This window comes from Xiphophorus couchianus, chromosome 2 (genome assembly GCF_001444195.1).
Source record: "Xiphophorus couchianus chromosome 2, X_couchianus-1.0, whole genome shotgun sequence".
In the NCBI taxonomy this organism is placed as follows: Eukaryota; Metazoa; Chordata; class Actinopteri; order Cyprinodontiformes; family Poeciliidae; genus Xiphophorus; species Xiphophorus couchianus.
Window position 1 is genome coordinate 12,447,169 of NC_040229.1, and position 25,119 is coordinate 12,472,287.

Genomic DNA, 25,119 nt, shown 5'->3' on the forward strand with positions numbered 1-25,119 from the left:
ATTCAAAGGCCTCAGATGTTTGTTAAGTAACTTCTGAACAAACAGCATTATGAAGCTGAAGGAACACACCAAACAGCCAAACTCATAAAAAATTGTAACCTTATATTCACATAGTATGTCAATGAGAGATACTTCTTTTAATGTGCCCTTTTTGTGTAATGCAGCATGGTTTTATTGCATTTAGCATGATTTAATTTCAATATTTCTGTGATATATTTGTGGCTTCACTATAATCACGAAATAACCCACATTTGTGTACTCTAAACAACCAATCAGAAAGCAGTTGTTGTTTTTTTTAATGCTATGGTACAGGGATGATGAATGACAAAAGTTTTCCAAACATTTGACCCACCCAAAAAAACTATTGGAAACCCTGATGAACTCAAAGTTTTGTACTGCGATTCTCTATTTTAACTCATTGTTGGCTAAATGGTTCTGTTCATTTCAGGTTTTGTGCATGTATTCTTATAGTCTCATAAGACCTTGCCATCTTAAGTCATGGCACATAAATCCTATAAAAGAGAGAGGATATACTTACTTTTTAAAATTACTATTTGAGGAATATATTCTGTTATGTGACCTTTTAGAGTCTACAAACTCTACTTCTTTTGTGAAGCTTCCTATAGCAATCAACCCTTTTGCCCCTTGAATCCCAAGAATGTAAAACCATTAAATATACAAAGAACATGGAAAAATTAGGGAATGCGGGGAACCCACAGCATTCCTCTTTTCATGTGTGTAAGCAGAGACAGCCTTGTCCCCTCTATAGTTCTTTTGTTTCCAGTTGTGCCTGTGTGCTGTATCATTATCAACATCCACATCTGGATGGACTTAGTGAAGAAATCCTATAAAGTACCTAATGGGCTAATTTTTGAAGACTGATTAAGAGCTGTTTCAGATCTTGTTCACAACAATAGGTTCCATATGGGATTTATTTTTGTTCTCACTGATTTCGTTATCTACCCTACTTGCTCCTTTTTACTATTGTGGAAGTGTAGGGGATTTAGGAGGAACTTGGCTCCCCATACAGTCAATAAAAAGGTCACAGAAAAAGACCCATATGTGTTAGGCCAAGATAAACTATATCACTACTCGTTTCCACCTCAAATGTGACAAGAATCCTGTATTATTATTATTTTTTTTTTAAGTTATCTGCTAGAGGAAAAACCATTGAAAAAAAGGAGTAGTGTAAAATCCTGGTTGCAAAAGTATGCACATCCTTAAAGTAATACGTTGTTTAACTCACTTTCGATTAATTCAGTTTTCCTGGGTACATGCCTTCCATCTGTTACCAAAAAGATACTGTAAATACTGTATGTATGTATCAAGAAAATATTGCGGTAGAGTTCAATATTGGTTGTCATTTTTGAAAGTGCAACTCAATATAAAATTATACAGAATTATTGCTCACACAGTGAGATATCTCAAGCCTTTGTTTCTTGTCAGGGCATGGTAATGGCTGAGAGAAAATAAAAGCCCAAAGTTCAGTGCCTAAGAAAATGTAAATATTGTTAAAAAATTAAACATTGGAAACTTATGGTGTTGCATCTTAATCAGCTGGTTAACTGCTAACGTTACCGGACACTTACAGGTCTGGTTCAATAAGCTACACAATCATGGAAAAGACTGTGAAAACAGTGATGTGAGACTACAGCCATAAGATGGCTGAATGGGGAAGTTTTATCAAAAGGTGCATCAACATATTTTTTGTTCAAGGGTGTGCTTGATGGACATTTTATTTTCCAAATTTGACCTGCTAACAGATTTGTTGTAATTTTTCAGGTGAATTTTACAAAAATATTTATTACATTAAAAGTACACAAAGTTTTCAAATGATTTTTATGGTCTCTTTACTTCACAAAAATTTGGTATTTTACCAAGGGTGTTTATATATTTACATCCACTGTTTATAATATGAATCAAGTGCAACTTTACAAGCATTCCTGAAAATGTTTACTTGGAGCTTGACATGTTCTATCATAGTTTAGCTTATCGTAAATGTATTTTAAGAAATATCTTAAACTTTTCAATTCTTACAGTATTTAATAATTTTATCTTTAAATCAAAGCAATTATTAAGAGTCAAGTAAATTATATTTTTACAAGGTGTGTTCCTGATGTGTTATCCAGCACAGTGACCCTCAGCTATTAACAGGGAAAAGAACACCACAAACACATGTTAAAAGTTAGGCTGACTTTAACCATAAACTTAACACCTGCCACTTCAAACCTCTCAGAAGTAAAAAGACAAAAAGATGGCAGGTAATAAATGACAACAAGAAACACTAGTACTAACACACCCCCACTTTGTACAGTAGGTCGGGTAGCTGTTATCACCTTCAAGATGTCTTTGTCTTTCAAATATTTTTTTGCTTAATTGCATAAGACATATGCAAGGTAGGCTCATATCAGATAACAACCTAAAATGGTTCATACTTTTACAGTTGCTTTTCTTGGCAAAATAAAAGTAATTCCTTCATACAAAACTGGTAAAGTACAGCTTTTAAAAAAAGTTCCCTGCTGACACAATTTTAGAAAAATTAGAATAACTACTACATTTTCTCGGGCTCTGAGAAAACTGCTGCTGACAATAGATGGATACAATTTGCCATAAGAATTATTTTGGATAACATTATTTAGTAGAGAAAATCTATTTTTGTTATTTACCATGTTTAGGATTGAAAATGTATATGAATTACATGAAGGCATTGCAATTTATTGGTATGTTACTGACTGAATTAAAACATCAATCGAAAATTAACTTAGAGAGATAATTTTTTAAGATAAAACACTTTCTAGCGATATTATAGAATCTAGACGTTTGAATGTTTAGTCATCTTGTTTTGCTGGGTCAAATAATATTGTTTCACATATATATATTGTGTATGTATTTAAATTTGTTTAACTAACTAATTGTGTGGTATATATTTTTATATATTTTTACGTTTAAAAATAAATGAATTAGTTTAATCAAACACGCAACTGTTCTCACGAGACCAAGTGGGCAATTACCAAAAACTGCCACAAGATGTCGCCAAATTGGACTCTTAGCTACTGTTAGCGTTTTCTGTTGGTCGTATTCTTTGCGGTAATGTTGACTAATGAATCTTCTGTTAAACTGACTTCCGTTAATTAAAAATGAACCTAAAAAAGTTATGTGTATAGATATATATATGTTAACTGTTTAGCTATTATTATTATTATTATTATTTTAGTATTTTAGACCCCCAGCTAATGTTTTGATAGCTATAATCATTCCAAATTCATGTCTTTGTATCCCTCTATCTCAGTGTATGCCATATGAACAATTCAAAAGCTATATGAAGAAAAAAAACAAACAAAATTGTTAATATTTAAAACGACTAATCTATGCGAAAACAATATATATATATATATATATATATATATATATATATATATATATATATATAATTTGTAATCCTAATGAGAGCCTACATTTTTAAAGCATATAAAAGAAGAGGGGAATTTCTACATTTTCCGTCACAACTGCAAAGCCCCTTTTACCCCGGAAATGACGCCTGTATGACAACAGGAACCACCAAACTTTAGCCTGTTAGCCTGTAGTAGCATAACAACCCCGATTCGTTAGAAATAAAGAAAATCTCCGACGCACCTTATTGCGATCATTATCTTTAGATTCTGGTATGAAGCTTTAGGCACTGTGTATAAAGCGGTAAGGCTGTTTTAAACTTATCCTGGTTTACGAATGGAGCAGTAAACAGAGCTATATTAATGAACCGCTATAATACAAAATTGACTTCAGTTGCTGCCAATACCGATAAAAACGGAGTATATATATATATATATGATATTTTTCTTTTGAAAAACATTATACATAGAAATAAAAAGAAAAAAAAAAGATCTTAAATATTTCATTTTGACCACAAGAAGCAAATACTTTCTCAGTAAGTAATAAATTATGTTCCCCTGTTTGCTCTTTCAGTGTTGAGGAATGGTCTGATTGCAGCAGCAAACATGCACAGCCGTTTGCAGGAGCTGAAGAAGGAAGAGGAGACTCTCCTCAAAATCAAAGTCATGCTACAAGACCAGCTGAACCGCCTGAAGGTGATTGTGAGTTCATACATATAAAGATGTTTGTGCACATATTCGTGTTTCACTTGTGGTTTGCACATATTTTAGTTTGAAGAAGGGGCCTTGAAGTCTATTATCAGCGCTCAAACAGAAGAAGGAGCTTCACATGACCCCTCGCCAGAAAATGAGGTAAAATTAAAGTGAATTACTTCAGTTTACGGCATGAAATGGCTACATGTTGTGACATTTTGAATAATGTGTACTTATTTTATGTTTATATTACCTATTTAAAAGGAGATATTTGATCACTTTTAATTAATCAAATGGAAAATAGAGTATTTTGCAGTACATCTAAGTTCAAGCCCAATAACAATATTTACCACTTTTAGTTTCGAGTGAATAATTTCAGTCTGTGGATGATTGAACAAAATACTTGGATGAAATTTAAATGAAAAGCAGTTTTTTATTAGTAATAAAATAATTGATATAGATTTTATTTAGAGGTGCCAGAATAAAGCAGGCAAAATGAATGTTTAGGATTTTTGCTAAAAACTTTGAAAACTTAATGTTATTTTTTTCTACTCTGTGTTGCTCTATCCCATTCTGAATTAAATAAAATGCTTAGATTTTGGTACTAACATGTGAGGTCTCGAACATACAAACAATTTTGGAAGGAACTGTATCTACAGGTTGTAAATGATCTTGATCATTACTATAATTGGAAGTTGAGCTTTTCTTGCTTTGTCTTTGCCTCTGACTGAAATCAAGTTTATTCATAATATTCCAGGTTCAGATTAATCTTGACGATGAGACCGAAATCAATCGAACCAAACTCTTGCTGAATAGTGCAGAGGATTATGACATGGAGGAAGAAGACGAAGATGATGAAGACGAGGAGAATGAATATGATGAAGAGGATGAAGAGAATGAGTTTGAATTTGTGCCTGAAGCAGATGAGGAGGATGATAATTACTAAGAATAGTGGGTTGTGTGTGTATTTGGCCACTTAACAAGAACACCTTTTAGTTGTATTATTAGTTGGTAGGTTTAATTTATTCAGATGGAGTAACCGTTACATTGTAATAGTCAGTGGTGCTAGCAGTGCCCATTTCTAGCCTAATTTAGAGCCACATTTCTCCCTATCATTTAACTTAAAGTCTGTGAGAAATGTGTCACTGACATGCTATAAGACAGTATCATTAGGTGCTTACTGAGTAGCTTTTTAGGCATTTTTTTTTTTGGTGAAGTATTCACTTGAAAATCCAAAATCCTGGTTGTTATGCGTGTCATGAAATGTTATGGCTGGGCCATAAAAGAGAATAAAATGTATGTGTTGTTATAAAAGAAATAAGAATTATAAGCACAAAAATAAATGTTTTGCTTTGTTTGTTGTGGGTCTGATTTCAATATTGTTCACTTGTAATTATAATGAAACATGTTTTACTTGACATTGGTATATTAGAATATGATTGGAAAATAAATTTTTTTGATTCCATTTTTAGAAGTGCATAGGTACAAGCATTAATTTAATTAAAATTAACAAAGAAGTGCCTGAAATATTTAATTCTGTATGTAATAAATCTTTTTCATTTCTTCAGGTGAATTACTAATGGTAACCTTTTGATTACATTGACGTATATATACATTCAGTGGTATCATGCTTTTTATTGTCACAAATGTTCCTTGCACCACCATAATGCTAAGGTGACATATCACTTGATTAAAATTTTCCACATATAAGGACCATATTAGAAGTAATTTGTCACCAGCTGGTGGCCGGAGTCATGCCCAGTTATGTCTAATTTAGCTATTTTGCCAAGAATCATAAAGTATGTGCTGTATTCAAATTAACAATTTGAAATTAATTTAAAATCTGCTAAAACACAACTATTGTTCATGTAACCACAAATGAATTTAGGTGCAAATTGAGGGCTTCGTTTGCATCGAAGCTGATGTACATCCCTTGTCCTCATTTGACTCAGATAAATGGGGAATGCAGTGCAAACACTTTCAACTGAATAAACCATTCAGCATTTTCTAAACAGGTAAAACAATACATGCGAGTCTCACAATGCTGCAAGCGTTCACACTGCCTGCAGGGTACAGCTCTGGAGAAGAGCGGTGCCACACCAGGCAGTGGGGACTTCTCCATTAGATGTGTCCAGTTGTCTACATCTTCTGCTGCTTTGGGAGAGTTCTCACTCTCAAACAAATTTTTGCAGGCCTCCAGTCAATGCAGTCTTCATAGGGTTTACAGGTAAATAGGCAAAGATGGTTTGGAGTTGTAACATTTGGGAAAGTTGTAAAGTTGTAAAAGACCATGCATGAATTGAATAATTGATATCTATTGCCAAAGCAAAAAAAGTTAAAATTATATCAGATTCATCATATTAGGCTATATTTCTAATTTGATATTTCAAGTGTTATTTTCACAATTAAATTTTAAATATTGGCAGGTTTTTAAAAGTGGAATTTAATCTCCATCTAAATACCATAAAACACAATAATGTCCGTATTATTTTGTGCGGAAACATCCTTGCATTGTCATGCGAGTGTTGATTGTAAATGTATCAGCCTCTCAAACATTAGCTTTGCTTACAGAGGTGAAACCACAGTTTGTATAGGATCTGTCTGCCTCAGCACGATGAGCTCACACCCCATTGAGTTTGAAAAGAGGCATTTGGCTTTGCATTAGGGGACCGAGACCCCCCACAGACCATCACACTGGATGCTTCTAGACTGCTTGATGACTCTTTATGGACTTTCAAGTTTGTCCCTGATACAAATATCCTTCATTTTCAAGAAAGTGTGTATTGGTTGTGACGTGTTTGTCTATTCATATGATTAAATGTGGTTACTGAATGAGCTCTCATCCCTCCTCATACATCAGGGAAGATCTCATCAGTTTGTGCTGCAGGAGAACCATGCAGCCCCGCTGTGGCAACAGTGCGTGCCATGTGCTTATGTTGGTGCTGTGTCTGTCTGCGGCTGAGGACTTCGACTGGACAAAGAACAACCACGGCTCCTTCTATTATGGCACTTTTCCAACTGGTATTCACTTATTTTCTGCAAAGTCCGTTGTTCATTTTACCAACATGACCACGCTGATCGATTGTTGCGTTTGTTAGGATTTTCATGGGGTGCCGGAGGTTCAGCCTATCAAACAGAAGGAGCCTGGGACAAAGACGGAAAAGGACTGAGCATCTGGGATGTGTTCAGTCACAAAAAGGGCAAAATCCAACTAAATGACACGGGGGATTCCTCCTGTGAAAGCTACTACAAAATCAAGGTGAGGATTCAGAAAGATTTCAGAAGTGTAGGAGCTTGTGTTGTGTGGAGGCACAAGTCAATCTAAATATCTCATTGCACTGCATGTATTTTGTTCAGGATGATATTTCTCTGATGAAGGAGATAAGGCTTAACCACTATCGTTTCTCTATCTCATGGCCCAGAATTATTCCCACTGGTGTAAAGTGTAAGTAGCGCCTTTCAAAAAAAAAACCATACCTCTGGATTTTTTCCTTTTTTTTAATTGACATGTTATAACCACAAAAAAAAAAAAATCTTTAGGGAATTTATTTAATAGACCAAAGCAAAGTAGCAAATAATCTTGAAGCAAAAGGAAAAGCATCTATGATTTTCAGGACAATTCACAAATACATTTATTGTAAGTTTGGTGTGCATTTCAACCAACTCGCTTTGATAACCACTAAATAGTAAATGTGCTATGTATGTGTAATTGACTGAATACTAATACAGCTATTCTGTGAAGGTTATAAAACTATATTCAAACTTTTGAACATCTCAGAAAGCACAGATCAATTTACTGTTGAAAATCGATAGTGTAAAGCCAATGTAAACCTACAAAATCCAAGCCATTAACATAAATTTACCGTTCTAGCTAAACATACAGCCAGAGAGATACAATATAATTTTGGTATTTAAAACATAATCATGTATTAGAATGTGTTTGACCTAAATCCAATTGAGAATCTGCGATAAGAGCTGGAAATGGATGCTATATTGCAAAATAAAATGGGCAAAACGTTCAGTCTCTTAATATACAGCACTGTTAAAGACAGACCTCAAACGTCTATAACAACTGTATCAAAAATGTGTTTTGACTCAGGAAGGTTGAATAAAAGTGCCTGTCACAATTTCTTAAGATTTTTTTGTAGAAAAATATATAACATATAACATACAGTAAGTATATAACATGCAGTACATTTTCGCCCTTCACATTTATGTACTTCTTCGAGTTAGTCTATTGCATTTAATCCCAATAAAACACATTAAATGATATACAAACATTTGGGAACATTTCAGGTGATCAAAGCTTTCTATCTAGCGTTTTTAATGTTTTGTGTAAAGTTATCCTTGCTCTAAACTTCAACGCTATTTGCAGCTGACCATGTAAACGGAAAAGGAATACAGTTCTATGATGAACTAATTGACCACCTACTGGAGAACCATATCACTCCCATTGTTACGCTATATCACTGGGATCTGCCTCAGGTTGGTGTGTTTAATGTTGACCATCTCGACTTTTAACTTTGATGTGCCCCTAAGCTATGAATTGTATTGTTTCCTCTTTTAGGTTTTACAAGAGAAATATGGTGGATGGCAAAACATAAGTATGGTCAATCATTTCAATGACTTCGCCAACCTTTGTTTTGAAAAATTTGGTGATAGAGTGAAGCACTGGATCACTTTCAACAATCCATGGGTGTGTTTGGAATATTGTTTTTTGAAGTTTGCAACAGGATTGCTTTACTCACTCCTGTTGAATAAGGCAATTAAGTAGATGTTTCTCTACTTAACATCCACTTACAGTCTATGGCTGTTGAAGGTTATGAGACAGGTGAGCATGCTCCTGGGCTGAAGCTGAGAGGAACTGGGGCTTATAGAGCTGCACATCACATCATAAAGGTATTAAGATGCTGCTTCCATCACTCAAACCAAGCTAACAAATTAAACTTAAATTTGATCTTTTTTTTCATGCAGGCACATGCCAAAGTTTGGCACACTTATGATACACAGTGGAGGGCGAAACAAAAAGGTAAAGAAAGTTGAGAAGTAACATTCAACCTGCAGTGGATTTTTAAATCCTGAGAACAGTTCTGCATGTCTGCAGGTCTGGTGGGCATCTCTCTGTCAGGGGACTGGGGTGAGCCGGTGGATATCAGCAACCAGAAAGACATTGAAGCAGCAGAGAGATATGTACAGTTCTATCTGGGCTGGTTTGCCACACCCATCTTTCATGGAGACTACCCTCAAGTAATGAAAGACTTTGTCGGTGAGTTACACAGTAAAAAGTTAATCTTACCAAAATGACTGAAGAGATGCCTAATCAACACTGGTGTGCAGGAAGGAAGAGTGTGCAGCAGGGACTAGGGACATCTCGACTGCCTGTGTTTTCTTCACAAGAGAAGAGCTACATAAAGGGGACGTGTGACTTCCTTGGCATCGGCCATTTCACCACCCGGTACATCACCCAGAGAAATGATCCAACAGGCCGTAGCAGCAACAGCTACTTCACAGACCGTGATCTGGCTGAACTGGTGGACCCGCGGTGGCCTGATCCTGGGTCAGAATGGCTCTACTCTGTGCCATGGGGTTTCAGACGTTTGCTGAATTTTGTCAAGGTACAGAGCAGAGATGTTTTTATTTGCTCTGAATCTTAACTGACTGGCTTAGTTCAAAGCCAAGCTGCACTGTTTTCTTCCTTCCACAGACTCAGTATGGGAACCCTATGATTTACGTGACTGAGAATGGAGTTTCTGAGAAGATGATGTGCACAGAGCTGTGTGATGAATGGAGGATACAATATTATAAAGACTACATCAATGAGATGCTAAAAGGTGAGTGATTCTAAAAATTATTAAAAATTGAGACAGATTAATTGTTATTTAATCATGTTTCTTTGTCACTCAGCTATAAGAGATGGAGTCAATGTAAAGGGCTACACTGCATGGTCTTTGCTGGACAAGTTTGAGTGGGACGAAGGCTACTCCGAGAGATTTGGCTTGTACTATGTGGATTTCAGAAACAAAAACAAACCTCGATATCCGAAAGCTTCTGTGCAGTTTTACAAACGGATCATCAGCTCCAATGGATTTCCAAATCAAAGAGAGGTGAGAAATTTATCATTTTAAATTCTTAGATATAGGGATTTAGTTCTTTTTGTTGAATTATGGGTTATGCAGTTTGATATACACACCAAAGGTTGAATCACATTCCAGCCCCTTCTTAGCTTTCGACAGGATTTGTTTTAAAAGGCCTGTTGCTAGTCAGAGTCAACTGCATGCTTAGGTACAGCTGAAAGTGGTTCATTAGACAATGGAGAGAAACATATAAAAATGTCAATATGTAATCCATTAACATTTTCATAAGTACAATAACAGCTGTAATATCCTTTCTGAAAATTAGATTTTACACTAATATCCATTTTAATCACTGAATAAAACATTTAGGTATAAACTAAAGCAATGTACCTTATGGACAGAAATATAAGAGACTAACTGCAGTCAGGATCATCATCAGTATGTCCACAAATAAAAAAAAAAAAAATATAGTCATAGTGTTATGACTATATTTGATATACTGTATGTGACTATATATGACTATAGATGACTATTTACATGATCAAGTCTTAAAAATCTATTTTAAGATGGTTTATTTTTGAATTTGTTACATTTGGTTCTATGTTTTTGCTCTCAGATAATACACATGAAAATGTAGTTTCTATTCTGGAACCAGTAACAGTTTATAGAAAACACTAAGTGAAAGAAGATAATACATCAGCTTCTTGTGAAAGAGAACCACTTCTTAGTGGAATGTGATCCACTATTCCATCAAGTACCAATGCAGTGCATGATGATGAAGTTCAGAACTTCAAGTAACATTTAGAAATTGTGTTCAGCCCAAGTCTATCTATCTATCTTTTTTTTTAATATCCACAGGTTGAAAACTGGAGGAGGAAGGCTGTTGAGATGTGTTCTTCCAGCAACCAGCTACTAGCAGCAGGTTAGTTAATGTTTCGTTTCTGTGACAATATTGTCTGCGACAAAAGATTAACAACTAGCTGGGGTAAACAAATAAAGATTTGGAAATAAAATTGGTTATTTGTTAACTAAGATAGGCAGAAGTTATTACAATTTGACATGAATTTGACTTCAGAGCACATATCAACGATTAGTTAAAAAATATATATTAAAAATGCAAAAACTCAGTTCTCAGAATTTCTTGCAGAATATTTGAGATATCTTCTTTGTTTGCCCTTCCAGCTAGAAGAAAATCCAAGGAACATGCTGAGATGCCAAAGGTTTGGCCAGTGCATGATGAAGTTTAGAACTTCAGGGTACATACTTTTTAAATTTCACTCATATCTCTGTCGTTGATTTTTGACTTAGTTGTTTAAAAACTAACATTGAGGCCTCTGCTGCTTAACAAGTAGCTCTAAAACAAGCTTCTGTCTTGCATATATTATGCAAACTTGTTCTGTTTTGTTTGTGCATAAAGAGTATTTCAGCAAGCAGGACAACTTACCCAAATAATATATTTCAAATTATAAAAGCTGAATTTAGAAACAACTGACTGATGTCTTTACTTTTACTCAAGGCACGTACATTAATGTGAAAAATGCTTTATTCTGGCGATTTATTCTGAATTAAAATCAGAATTCCTTTTATCGTCATTGTGCAAAAATAAAAGCAAAATGAAATTTTTGTTGTTTTAACTAAATTTCTCATAAACAAATACATTTTAATATCAGAAAAAAAATAAATATAAATTATGATTTCATTGACAGAGGAGCAATTAAAGCTATCCAAGTCAATCTAAGCTGTCCTGAAGATTGCTCCCCCATTGCCAACAAAAACTGTTGTGTGTGTGTTTGCAACAGCTGGCAATACATCACTGTGGAGGAATTTTGGCCCTTTTTTGTTGCAGAATTTTAAAATCTCATCGACATAGTGTTTTTGTTGTGTCACAGGATCTTAATTTAAGTCTGTACTTCAACTAGACCCCTCAAAAACCTTCATATTTTAGCCATTCGTTGATGCTCCTACAGTACTTAAGGTGCCCAACTTATAGCCAGCCATTTTTTCTACATTGTTTTGTGCAGGGGAGCGGCTCCAGCTCATCCCTCTATTATCCCAAAACTTTAACAAAATTTTGCATTAGTTTTACGCCAGATGCTCCATTTTTGTCTCTTTCTGATATTAAAGTTTGTTTGCTTTAAAATATTTAAGTGGGGCAAAAAAAGCAAAAACAGAGAAAATCAATTAGAGTTCAAGTACTTGCTCACAGCCTTAGACATACTTTCAGTGGATTAAAGTTGTAGCTTTCTGAAATACTCCAACCAGCAGCTGCATGCAGTCCTCAAAGGGTTAAAATGTCAGTAATCACCTATAAGTACTTCCTCTTCTTTCATCAGAGGAACAGCGGAGTACTGCTGCCAATATTCTAAGACTTATACATGGTAAGAAATCCCTCATGCTCACAGTTAATCAGATACAGTGTAATTCTGTGTAGGCGAGAAATATTAACCCTTTGAGTGCTGTGCTTGAGCGTTTACACTAGTTTTCTAAGCCATGTCTGCGTATGCGACGAGGTGATAATGAGCATAAATGTGTTTTGCAGACCCGCTGACCAGCCACATGGAGATGGTGACTGAGATTGTCGTCCCCACAGTGTGCACACTCTCCATTTTGATCAGCGCTGTTTTGCTCATGTTTCTGCTGCGAAGAAGGAACTAGGAGGAGTTTAAAATTATGAACATGCTCATGCAACTTTACTGCTTTATTTCTTTACTCATTTTTGTGTGAATACCAGTACATTTGTGAGCTGACTTTAAATTGAAATGCTAACTTTATTCATTTGATGTGAATTCAGTGTTTGCTGAGAGAAATTAAACACTGCTTGAGCAGATAATGTAGAACCTAGAAGCAGAGATTCTGGTAAATGCATCTACAACATGCTATATTTTCCTGTTGTATGAGAAGGCTGCTGCAAAGTATCTCCACTTGTGCTTTTATCAATATTAAACTTTGTTCAACAGATGGCCTATTCTAAACCCCTTAACAGTCACATTGAAAAACTGTCATTTCTAGTCTAAAAAAAACAAAAAGACATAAAAACATATTAGTAGCTAATGATGATATCAAATACAAATAGTACATTTACGCAAAGCTGTTGAAGCTGCAGCACATCGTAGTAGAAAAGAAGGCAGGCTCCTCAATGTCCCCATTTACAGTTTCATTTGGAAAATCTAAAAAACGATTAAAAAGAAAATTAGACTTTACCAGGGTGGTACAGTAGATAACAATGTACATACTGTTGCAGTAAGAAGTTTTCATTTGTTCATCATGGCCAATCATAGCCTGCTCTTGCCTGGTTGGTGCCTTAGATGAGGTTATGGTTTGCTGTCCCCAAAGTTACATGCATGTTATTCAGGCTTTAATATGTAGAAATATGTCAGATAGAAAACTTGAATAAAGGTTGATGGTTGCATTCTTTGTTCCCCATCCAGTCTATATTTACCATCAAATATATTTTTCACAACTTATAGCATAATAGTAAAAGTGTGTAAAATAATTTTTATGGTTCTATAAAATACATTCCTTTTGAGAAGGTCAAACAAAGAATAATGTGAAATCCTTGAAGCTACAATACAGTTTTTCTTCCCCTTTTTCTCTTTTATTGGAACAACCAAAATTGACTTTTGGAGCTTCCATGTGTGGAAAAATGTGGCAAATGTTTCCTCTGTCCAGAACAGATGTGGATGAAATTTACCTGTAGCTGAGCAGCATAAGCAAAACATACAACTACAGGAGACAGACTAGATGTGTTCAACACACCAAATTATTTAGTGCAGGTTATGGATATGTAAAACTGGTTGAACTACATTTATAGTGACACAGCAGCTGCAGTATTTACTCTTAACACTTTTAAGCACGTTTGTTTTTTAATGAAGCTAACCTACAAAAATCAGACCAGGAAGATAAAAAACAAACAGAGCTGCACTCTGTTTTTGTTTGTGCATATTAAGCGTAAACTGCACCATATATGCACAAATAACTTGACAATAACAGGGATGTTTCAATGAATTCCATCATTTAATCTAAATCATCTCCAAATTAATGGGATTTTTGTCAATGATGAGTGTAAATACCTGTCCAGCACTGCAGATATACAGTGAGATGTACATATAAATCACCTGTCTCAAAGATGACATGATCAACCAGTGGCTTGTCACTGAGCTGTAAGGACGTCCGCACCTCACGAAGACCTTGACCACTGGATATCTCAACTCCCCACAGTATGGGATGCTCCCTGAGAAAAACATGCATCCAATCAAGGACAAAACTGAAGAAAATGTGATTCTAAAGTTTTGACTCATGGGAATGAATATATAAGTATAAATATATTAGAAATTAATACTATTTATAAAAGTTCTGCAATAAAGAAGTAGCTTTGCTTTAATCCAACCCTTTGTGACTGTAACATAAAATTGTAATAAAAATGCATTGATGTTTGAGGTTGTAAGGAAAAAGATTAGAGGAATCAATAGTTTTGCAAAGCACCATGTGACACTTTAAAAATTCATCAATCCAAGTTCAGGTCAGGTTAGATTGCAAAAATTATATCAAACAAACCCGTTAAAACATGAGAGAATATTGCAAATTATTTTGTCGTAACATTCAGCAAAAGGTTGTAATCCTTACTTCTGGTAGAAATGGCTTATCAAGGCTGGTTTGATCTGGAGCTTGAATTCATGTTCCTCATCGTATGTCGATGTTTTGTAGTGATTCAGACATGATCTGTAAGGGGGAAAAAATATGAGATTGCTTTTCCTATTAACAAAATGTGCATTTTTCCTGCTCGTAAGTCAAAAGAAAAAGTAAAGGGGCTTACTGTGTGAGGACAAATTGGCGGTCGTAAGGCAAGCCCAAGAATGTGCCGCAGGTCACTATTATTTCCAGCAGGTGGTGCAGTTTTCTGAGTCTGATCACTTGCTCTTGCACATCAACCTCAGTGCTCAGGTAGTAGTACTGTTGAGTATAATTTATTACTATTAGGAATCAATTTTTTTTCTTGAAACTGTATGAACACAATGTCGACACTGTCCAGATATGGAAAGAAAAAATATTTACTGAACTTACCATTTGGTTTAAAGTTGTCAATTCTTCACCTGATTTAAAAAAAAACAACTAAGGATTAGAGCTTTGTTTCGCAATCCTTGTGAAACATGGTTTATTGGGAGGCTTTATTAAATCACTAATTACTAAAAATAAACCTCACATTTATGTTTTACAAAAGAAATTCACAGGAAAGGTGAAAAAAGCTTACCAATCAAGTAGTTAATGTAGTCTTTTCTCATTTTGTCTAGTCCCACCTCCAGTAGCATGATGACCGGGGTGATGCCTGTAAGAGACACGTGGTCAATCTGCTGGTGGTAAGACTGAAGGATCAGTTTGCTGAGGGAGCTGCTGCTGTCTCTGTGAATCTGGAGGCACAGGAAAAGAAACACAATCTTACAACAAAAAAACTTGGTCGCATTTGAGAGTATGATATTAGTTGGTCAGAGTAACGTCACTTCATACCCAGGGCTTGATGTCACCGTATCGTAGAGCTTCGATAACCAGCTTCAGACAGTCGCCAATATCCTGGTATGAAGTTACACCTGTAAAGAAAAAAAATAATAGAAATGGTACCCAAGGTGATGTTATATAGATGGATCCCAGTGTTGTTTACGATTTATAAATACAATATGTAAATAGTACTTTTTCTCATCCGGACCCAAAGCTGCTCTGCAAAATCTAAATCTCCTCTTTCCAAGAAGGAGTTGAAAATGGAAGTATCCGCCTCCTGCTTCAGCTTTGGGGTCTTTAACAAAAGATGAAAACATAGTAACTGTCTCACTTCTCTTCTTGTATTTAACAAACAAAATTCTGATACAATTATTATACCTCAACTGTTTTGGCAGCTTGATCCTGTAGTGTTTTTGCCATGTTCCTAAGCTCTGCAAGCAGAAAAGAAAGAAACATTAACATGACAGCCTTTCCTGTTCACTTAATTTATTTAAATTTTTTTTGGTAAATTTACCTTCGAGATAGACCTTTGTCAGGTTTACAGCCGATGTGCTCTCCAAAGGTTCCATCCATTCAGTCTCACCTGTTTTCAAACCATTTGCTAGAGTCTGAAACAGCAGGAAACATATCAGTTTATTATTTGAACTTTCATTGTCAAGGCAGGTTTATTTGCATAGCCCCAATCATACACAGAGAAATCCAGAATACTTTACAGATATATGAATTAAAACGGATAAAAAAAAACAAAACAAACAGAAATGCATGAAAGATTAAAGACAAAAACTGGGCTAAGACGCAACAAAAAAGAATTAGCAAAATTATACCATATTTACCTTTATGGGTAAGCTGCTCTAAAAAATATGTTTTTATTTTGAGAATGTAGCAATAAGACTGGAGACCATTTATTTTGATATTTTTTTCAAGATGGTAGTATACTAATTTGGCAACATATATGTATTTCTAGCTCATGGACCTGATACAATGGACACACTGGCTCACTGACTGTAAGAGGCTCTGTGGACACTAAAATATAAAGTCATGGTATGTTGTAATTCTCGTACAAATTTAGCGGCTAAAGAGTAGCCACTAAATTTGGCTACTCCTAAGTAGCCAAATTTAGAATGTGATGAAATTCTTCAAATTTCTTCACATTCTTCAAATGTGAAGAAATCCACATTTGATTGTTGTTCTCTCTAATTTAAAATGTTACAGTCTACAGCATGTTTGTTAAATGAGACCTAAAGTAATTTTTCACAGTTGCAGACAGCCAGTATCAGGGTTGAAAATAAAATTAAGTACAAACCTGAAGAAACTCTAGCTCCCTGTACATCTCAAACATGGGACTTCTCATGTCTCCACAAACAACTTTGATATTCTGCAAAGCAAACAAAAACATTAAACAATGTAAAAATTACAAAACATTCCATTTTCAATATCTGACTAGTTTACTGTTTTTAAAAATATACAAAATGTGGTTGACTGCAGCTTACAAGAGTAGCTGTAGAGGACAGAGGAGGGATCTCAAGAATACTCTCCACATGACTCCACTTGAAGTCCACTGTCACGCTGCTCTGTGACTCGATTGTAGTGTTTTCCACAACGGTGGACCCAAACAAACTGAACCTGGCACTACCTTTAATCCCCATCTATAAATATTGAAAGATTGAGTAAACAACTTATCGCTCATGCAGTAAATCGAGAGAAAACTCACCCACTTACAGAGGAGGAATGATGTCTGTTCTTGTGCATTTGTTTCAGTTCTTCCAAGGTTACAAGAGATTTTTTTTCCACCGTTGAACCTAAAGACAAACTGTTCATCAGAGACAAAGACAAAGCCTGTACAGAACATGTAGAGTGCAGCACCAACGTATTTGCCCCATTGCACATTTCTCCTTCATTGAACTCAGATCATTAAACAAATAACAGCAGATTCAGATAGCCTACAAATACAAAATACAGTTTACAAGTGATTTTGTTACGGTACAACAAAAAGCTTTCCAAAACAACCATGCCCATTTTCCTTTGAAAATGTAAAATTGACCTCCCTAGATTTTTTACCAACAGGAATGGCCTGCTTAAGGCCATGCTACCAGCATTTATTTCTAAATATTTTTATTAACATATAGGAAAGCATCAAGATGTTTTTTTAGCAAATGTGAGACTTTTCATTTACTTTGGTCTGAACAATGATCTTAACAGAAGCAAGTGAGGCCTGCACTGCTTTAATGTTAGACTTATTTTGTGATCTTTGGTTTGTGAATGGCTCTTGAAATAATTTTGATAGACTGGCCACTCCGAGGAAGGTTTATAATATATACAGTATATATATATTTTTTGCTTCTAATGTGGACAATGGCTCTTTCTGTGGAGTGACTTTGTAACAATGCCACATATATAGATGTCAATGACTGTTTTTCATCTGTTCTCAATTTATTGTAGATTGTAACATACAGTATGTTGCTTTTTGACATGTTGTAGCCTACTTCATGTCATCTGACAGGTTCTATTTAAGAGATACTTGATTCTAAAACTTTGGTAATAATCAGGCCTGAGTGTGAAAAGGGAAATTGAACGCATGGGGAATTTGCAGTTAATTAATGATTTAGCAAGGGGAAAATATATTTTCAAAGGTTTTACCTTTGCAGGTAATAGAATACAATTTGACCCCGGCTACTTTATTTGATACACAGACTGGTTCTGCACCAAACCAGGCTGTTCCTGCAGGATCACTCATGTCGCATCGCACCCAGAGAGGGTGTAAGATGGGCTTATTGTCCACAGCAGACACACCAGGGTTTTGAGATAATGTGTACAAAGACAGCAACTGTCTACAGAAAGAAAAAAGAAAATTATTAGACACACATCTTTGTTTAGATGAAATGGTAAAAGTTTTACTAGTGTTTACCTTGCTTTCATGACTGTAAGTGGCTGTGGTCCTTGCTCTGGTTGGAGAACATCACAACTATCTTCAGCATCACCATTATCAGCTGAACAGTTCGATGTCTCTGAGTTTAGCTCATCACATAGCCCAATTATTTTTGGTACCTAGAAAAAATGAAAAGATCCTGCAGTGATCAGCAAAAACTGAGGACAAACTAATTTCTATTCAAGCAATGTAAATTTAAAAGTGGCAAAATTATTTCACCCACCGCCAAGCTTCATCTGTCAAATCATATTTATGGCCCAGCAAAAATGTATTCCTAGATTAGTAAATAAACATTCTGATCAACTTAGAAAAGAGTTCAGTATAAATTGCAAAAATGCTTTAGTTAGATTTATTTTAGAGGAATTGTTCATCAATGGTCAAAATTGCATAGCCAAGGATTTGACCAAAAACAATCTTATCTTAACATAAGATAACTAACCTCTCACTAAATATACTCAAACTAAATGATTATGTCTTCAAACATGTATAGAGAGATTTTGCCACTGCAATAAAATATTATTTTAAGCAAATATTTTTGCATAAAACTTCACAAGGTTCTTGCTTTCTGTTGGGTTATTCGTTTCCTCATGCTTAGTCTTATTTAGCACTTTCTTTTGCCCGTTATTGCTTGTTTTTCATTGTGTACTCGAGTAAAATACTTCAAGTTGCTCCTGTGTATACAAACCACTTGATAAATGAAGACTGGTTGATTGATGGAAAACATCCATTTGAAACCACATGTACAAGTATTTTTCAAATACTTTTATTTTATTTTTTTTGTAAAAGTAAACTTACAGTTTTTTCACAGACAAAGATTGTTTGGTTGGCAAAGTACAAATTCACCGCAGTAAGTTTGTCTCCGTTCATCTTTGTAATGTGAATGTCCTCCTTAAAGACAAAGATGTATAGACATTAAAGTCGACAAAAAATATAAAAATAACAGTTTTTCTAGGTATAAAAAGTAATTACTTTAAATGAAAATACCTCATATGTGCATGAATTACTACTTTGGTCATCCTGGAGACATCTTGGACGAGCATAAAACCAAAAGCAAAGCACAACGTAAGTTGAACTATACAAATACACCCAGAAAATGAAAGCTTCTCGCATCGAACGTTTTACAGTTAAATGTAGCTTGGCGTTTCTTGCTAAATGATAAATGAAGGTAAATTAAAATGTTTGCATAAAACTCACCGAAGAAATGTGGAAAACTCTTCTGCTCTAGATACGACCTTTGAGTCCATCACAAAAATGTTTATCAGAGTTACAGGGCAAAATGTGTGGCTAGAGCAGCAGAAAACAGGCTGATAGTATCAACATTTACTAATAGTAGGATCCTGTTTGCGTTTGACAACCGCGCGCTCAGTCGAAAAGTGACGACACGAGTTCACAGGTTATCAGCCACGTCAGAGCAATGAAAATAAAAAAGAGAAATAGTTGGTCTCTGGGCTTTGCAGTTCTCTTTCTCACATACACACAGTATATAAATATATATATATTTGTTTTATATTATTTTTATTTGAGAGAAATTGAAAAGAGTAAAGTAGTTCGACACTTCCGTTTACGCTTCAAGACACTGCGCCAACATAGTGTAAAGAAATTAGTCCCTACTTCAAGAAAAAAAACAATCCTTTCCTAGATGATTGTCGTGTAATTTAACATATCTAGTAACTTTAATTTGTTTTTCTATAATATTTATACTTTCATCGGGTATCCTAAAATATTTAAAACCCAGCAGTAGCCGAAATAGTTTTAGCGGAAGTCTTGTTCTCAGAGGCGGAGGCATATATGATCAGGGTTGAGTTACCAACTTCCTTTTTACTGTGGCCGCCATACCGTGAGGAGCGTGGTTCCCGGCGAGCCGAAAAAAACTATCGAAAATGGTGAGAAATCATTGATAGGTTACAATATATATAGTGCAGAACATGTGTATTTCTAGCATGTTTTACGTATTTTGCTAACTGTTTGGAAGTTTGTCTGGTAAAGAAGCTAATATTTACATAAATCTGATCGCAGAATTGACTGCTAGTCACTAGGAAGCTAACACGAGGAGCCATTTTGGACGACTGCTTATTCCGAGTTACACGTGTTGTATGTTGCAGCAGCGATTCTTGTATTCAACTGACTTTGAGTGTAATTTTGGTGACTATTATTTGAGTTTGTCTTAGTAGTTGCTAACTACATACAATCTTAATAGTCCTTAGTGTATGTTCAAAGTAACTCAGCATTTTACAATGTCACGTGAACAATTTGCTCAAGTATCATCCAGTGTCGGTAAGATAACTTAATTCAGTATCATTTACATTAACTAACATTTTCTATAGCTATGTCAAAATAAATGGGTTCATGTGAAGGGGCATAAACCCATTACCTATGACTTAACCACTCTAAAATGTGTGATTACGTTTGTGAAAAGCTCAAACCCAAGTTAGCAATCAACAGTTAGCCTAACTAATTAATTCACTTCTAACACTACTATATCAGGTCGTTAGTGTTCCACTTTGTATTTTCACCACAACACCACCAACGAAGAACATTGTGGCATGAAACAGAATATTTACCTAATTTGAATATATTTTTTTGAAAGCTAAATTAAATTCTGAAGTAGAATTTTTGTTGTTATTGAAAGCTCAGTTTTCATCAGTGTATTTGAAAATCATATTGGATGTTTTGATACATTGTTGAAGGCAGGGGGAGCGCCAGTAAGAAAACACTTGTTTAATTTCATGTTTGATCATCTGATGTGTATTTCAATTCTGTTTTTACATTCTCAGGCCTGTGCCCGACCCCTCATCTCGGTGTATTCCGACAAAGGAGAATCATCAGGCAAAAATGTAGTCATGCCTGCTGTCTTCAGGGCCCCCATTCGCCCTGATGTTGTGAATTTTGTGCACACCAACATGCGCAAAAACAACCGCCAGCCATATGCAGTCAGCGAGCTGGCAGGTGAGGCATTATACAATTGATGTTCAGTTGTTGCCCAGTGAGTTGCTTCTGTTGGGCCACATTAATTTGTACCCACATTTGATGCACATACATATTTTTAATTTGTATTAACATGTACATTTTTTACTTTTGCCATTTCATGTCCATTTTACTATTTCTGAATTATTTTGCTCATGATTATAGAAAACTCAAATTTAAGCAGCGTCTTTTATCACTAATTATTTGTGACCATTTTTCATTGGTTGATAATCTGCTTTTGATTTGGACTTTTGGAAACATGATGACATTCTCCTGTTAGTGGATTATATTTATTATACCAAACTGAGTAGAACATAAAAACTACTTTAAAATTGCAAGTTGACAAAGCAGGTACAAAACTCGTGTTCAGATTCAATCAAAATGTCAAAACAATTCTTTTGTAAAATGAATCTCAAAGTTGGGCTAGTTTTCACCATAAAGTGGCTGCTGCTACCATAATTTGTAACTGTGTTTATATTGAATCTTTCAGGCCACCAGACAAGTGCAGAGTCCTGGGGAACAGGAAGAGCTGTGGCCCGTATCCCTCGTGTGAGAGGTGGTGGTACTCACCGCTCTGGCCAGGGTGCTTTTGGAAACGTATCCTTGTTTTGAGTCCATTTGTTATTTTCATGCCTTTAACAGCTAAATCCAGACTTGCTGTGATGGTGTAATTTGCGTCTTACTCTGTGGCCAGTGACGGTATGCCTGCTGTCATATGCTGGCACAGATGACTGGTGAACATTGAGTCTGAGCAGGTATTAGACAGGTTAATATTTACTTTATTGGTGGACGATTCTTGACTTGGACCTAGATGTGTCGTGGTGGTCGCATGTTTGCCCCCACTAAAACCTGGCGCCGTTGGCACCGCAGGATCAACACACCCCAGAAGCGCTATGCCATCTGCTCTGCGCTGGCTGCTTCTGCCATTCCTGCACTTGTGATGTCCAAGGGTAAGTTTCCCAAAAATAAAAATGTCCAGAGAAGTAACTGCTCTATTTTTTTTTTAGCTAGGTCAGATTGTGTTTGCTGAACAGTTACCTTGCTATGATGGTGTAATTTACGTCTGATCTTGTGAATGGTGACAGTTACCTGCTGTCATTAAGCCATCACAGGGTATTGATGAGTGATAAACTCTGAGCAAGTTCAGATGTTAGACAGCCTAGCAGTTGTTACTTGCATGTTCTTCAATTACATAAAACCTTTGATGATCAGGACATCGTATTGAGGAAATCCCCGAAGTCCCACTGGTGGTTGAAGACAAAGTTGAGGGCTACAAGAAGACCAAGGAGGCCGTGCTGCTGCTGAAGAAGCTTAAAGCCTGGAACGATATCAAGAAGGTAAATTAAAATCTGAAATTGGAAAAATGCATTTTTCTGCCAGTTCGAGGTCTGTAGATTCTTAGATGTTAAATGCGTCAGTGTCCTTAGAATGTGAAAATACAGTGATTGAGTTATTAAAGAGCTGAGTTAATGCTACAAATGTTTCTCCTTGATTAAGTGTTCTGTAGTAGTAAGTATACAAATTTCTCAAAATAATAGAACTAATACACATTGGAGAATGTGTGTTAATATTTCATGTGACATTAAGCCAAAAGTTTGTGAATATCACATTCAGTATTTTAAAATAGATATTTTATACTTGTTTTTATGACTAAGAAGTTTTTTACATGTTTTTAGAATGTGTATTTTTTTTAATTACCATAAATGTTGTTTGTAGGTCTATGCCTCTCAGCGCATGCGTGCTGGTAAGGGCAAGATGAGGAACCGCAGGCGTATCCAGCGCAAAGGTCCGTGTATCGTCTACAACCAAGACGCTGGTTTAACCAAAGCCTTCAGGAATATTCCAGGTGAGTTTTACTGCATTTACCACAGAGACTGTTTCCAGATTCACCCGTTTCATGTGTTTAAATAAAAGTAGTTAGCAATGGTGATTAAATATTCTTTATGCATCTCTGTATTATGACTATAATTTCATTTGGAATATCATTCCTAATCCTGTGGACCATCCATTTTTTAAAATAAATGTACTTATTCCTTCTTTTTTTTATTTCTAGGCATCACTCTGCAGGACGTGAACCAGCTGAACCTTCTGAGGCTTGCTCCTGGTGGTCACGTCGGACGGTTCTGCATCTGGACTGAAAGCGCTTTCCGCAAGCTGGATGAGCTGTACGGCACCTGGCGTAAGCCATCCTCTCTGAAGATTAACTACAAGTGAGTGTCTAAAAAAAAAAAAAAAAGCATCAAATCTTACAGGTGCATATCCGTAATAGAGAATTATTTGAAAAGTTTTTCAGTGATTTCATTCAAAAAGTTAAAAACTCTTACACAATGAGAGTTAAATAGTTTACTTCAATTAATTTTAATGACTGAAAGCTAAAGAAAATCCTGAATTCAGTTTGTAAAGTTTAATATTACAAGGCTAAAGACTTCTTCATAAGAAATTATGGCCTACACCACCATGTGTAGACCACCATATGGTCTACACAGTGATGTGTAGGCCATACACATCACTGTGTATGGCCTACACAGTGATGTTGACCACTGCTGATCTGACTCCTGTCCAGCAAATGGTCTTTGTCTTTCTTTAAGCTACAAATGTACAATACATAAGGTTATTTATCAGTAGGCTGACATTTCTGAATTAAACCTTTATTAGTTTAATACAAAGAATGATTGTCTGAAAAAACACAATTTGGGTTTTCATTAGCAGTAACCTGGAATAATCAAAAATGGCCAACTGACTACATTTTACAGAACTCACTTTTTGAATGTAATTCCTGATATTAACTTTTCTATATTCTAATTTAGTGGTGTGCACCTGTACAGCAGTATATGTTCACACATGTATCTCAGTGATGAGCTTCCACTTCATGGTCCGTGTTTTTGAACTCTGTGATATTTGCTGAAGTTCTGAGTTGGTTCAAAATGAAATTTGTCCATTAGATGTGATGTTTTTTGTTGGTTTAAATTATTGGTGCTTCTTGCTTTCAGGCTCCCAATGCACAAGATGACAAACACAGATCTGAGCAGGATTTTGAAGAGTGAGGAGATCCAGAAAGCACTTCGTGCACCTAAGTATGTACTTTGTAGTTTTTGGTTTCTTTTGCTTGTAACCTTGTTTTGGCTATGATGAGCTCCCACTTCTGGTCCGTGTTTCTGACCCCTGATTATTTTGGAAGTCCTGAGCATATCAAAAAGTTATAAATCCTCTGTTGCATTTATAAGTCAAATTAACCTTTTACTTCTCCCATTGCAGCAAGAAGATCAAACGCAGAGTGCTGAAGAAGAATCCTCTGAAGAATTTGAAGATAATGCTCAAACTGAACCCTTACGCCAAGACAGCAAGACGTCATGCCATCTTGAAGCACGACCCTGCTGTAAGTACCCAGTGGTTTAAAATCTTCTGGAGATGGGAGGAATATTATAAACCAACTGAGGTTGACTGATTATCTTGTTTTCACAGATCAAGGCTAAGATGCTGAAACCCAAGAAGAGGCCTGCAAAGAAGGCCCCTGCTAAACCCAAGGCATAAATCTAAACAGACTGGCGTTCAGTAAAATAAATCAGTTGTTTCAAATATGAGT

The 25,119-nt window shown here is 35.6% G+C and overlaps 4 protein-coding genes and 4 non-coding genes across 16 annotated transcripts; 7 read left to right on the forward strand and 1 right to left on the reverse strand.

The window, feature by feature from the left end:
* The first annotated feature begins 3,520 nt into the window (after positions 1-3,520).
* On the forward strand, positions 3,521-5,439 carry snapc5 (small nuclear RNA activating complex, polypeptide 5). The gene is made up of 4 exons (XM_028040410.1): positions 3,521-3,693; positions 3,964-4,085; positions 4,161-4,241; positions 4,840-5,439. Exons 2-4 carry the CDS (start codon positions 3,996-3,998, stop codon positions 5,026-5,028), a joined length of 360 nt encoding a protein of 119 aa, XP_027896211.1. The 5' UTR covers positions 3,521-3,693; positions 3,964-3,995; the 3' UTR covers positions 5,029-5,439.
* Positions 5,440-5,967: 528 nt separating this feature from the next.
* lctlb (lactase-like b) lies at positions 5,968-13,064 on the forward strand. 9 transcript variants are annotated; one of them, XR_003598454.1, is made up of 15 exons: positions 5,969-7,103; positions 7,181-7,341; positions 7,440-7,527; positions 8,458-8,567; positions 8,650-8,778; positions 8,886-8,981; positions 9,057-9,111; positions 9,187-9,348; positions 9,420-9,697; positions 9,787-9,913; positions 9,987-10,186; positions 11,015-11,078; positions 11,339-11,412; positions 12,490-12,534; positions 12,696-12,741. XR_003598454.1 is itself a non-coding variant. In XM_028040338.1 (14 exons), the coding sequence occupies exons 1-14, from the start codon at positions 6,914-6,916 to the stop codon at positions 12,809-12,811; spliced, it is 1,821 nt and encodes a 606-aa protein (XP_027896139.1). In that variant the 5' UTR covers positions 5,969-6,913; the 3' UTR covers positions 12,812-13,064. The 9 variants fall into 9 exon arrangements, 7 of the variants coding, with proteins under 7 accessions (XP_027896154.1, XP_027896131.1, XP_027896139.1 ...); XR_003598450.1 differs by having other exon boundaries at positions 5,968-7,103; positions 8,886-9,111; XM_028040338.1 differs by lacking the exon at positions 11,339-11,412 and having other exon boundaries at positions 12,696-13,064.
* zwilch (zwilch kinetochore protein) lies at positions 12,840-19,952 on the reverse strand. The gene is made up of 18 exons (XM_028040376.1): positions 19,767-19,952; positions 19,557-19,599; positions 19,368-19,460; positions 18,552-18,691; positions 18,284-18,474; positions 17,366-17,445; positions 17,137-17,292; positions 16,950-17,021; positions 16,161-16,254; positions 16,025-16,077; positions 15,839-15,941; positions 15,659-15,738; positions 15,405-15,561; positions 15,218-15,246; positions 14,970-15,106; positions 14,780-14,875; positions 14,272-14,387; positions 12,840-13,323 (listed from the first exon to the last, which is right to left on the reverse strand). The coding sequence occupies exons 1-18, from the start codon at positions 19,814-19,816 to the stop codon at positions 13,235-13,237; spliced, it is 1,779 nt and encodes a 592-aa protein (XP_027896177.1). The 5' UTR covers positions 19,817-19,952; the 3' UTR covers positions 12,840-13,234.
* Positions 19,953-20,329: 377 nt separating this feature from the next.
* On the forward strand, positions 20,330-25,117 carry rpl4 (ribosomal protein L4). Its single transcript, XM_028037817.1, has 10 exons — positions 20,330-20,455; positions 21,347-21,518; positions 22,027-22,133; positions 22,348-22,486; positions 22,749-22,873; positions 23,253-23,382; positions 23,590-23,746; positions 24,527-24,610; positions 24,792-24,912; positions 24,999-25,117. The coding sequence occupies exons 1-10, from the start codon at positions 20,453-20,455 to the stop codon at positions 25,065-25,067; spliced, it is 1,107 nt and encodes a 368-aa protein (XP_027893618.1). The 5' UTR covers positions 20,330-20,452; the 3' UTR covers positions 25,068-25,117.
* LOC114137773 (small nucleolar RNA SNORD16) lies at positions 22,192-22,290 on the forward strand. Its single transcript, XR_003594100.1, has one exon. It is a non-coding gene; the product is annotated as a small nucleolar RNA SNORD16 (small nucleolar RNA).
* LOC114137776 (small nucleolar RNA SNORD16) lies at positions 22,577-22,676 on the forward strand. The gene has a single exon (XR_003594101.1). It is a non-coding gene; the product is annotated as a small nucleolar RNA SNORD16 (small nucleolar RNA).
* LOC114137767 (small nucleolar RNA SNORD18) lies at positions 24,383-24,453 on the forward strand. The gene has a single exon (XR_003594099.1). It is a non-coding gene; the product is annotated as a small nucleolar RNA SNORD18 (small nucleolar RNA).
* LOC114137764 (small nucleolar RNA SNORD18) lies at positions 24,657-24,724 on the forward strand. Its single transcript, XR_003594097.1, has one exon. It is a non-coding gene; the product is annotated as a small nucleolar RNA SNORD18 (small nucleolar RNA).
* Positions 25,118-25,119: the final 2 nt, after the last annotated feature.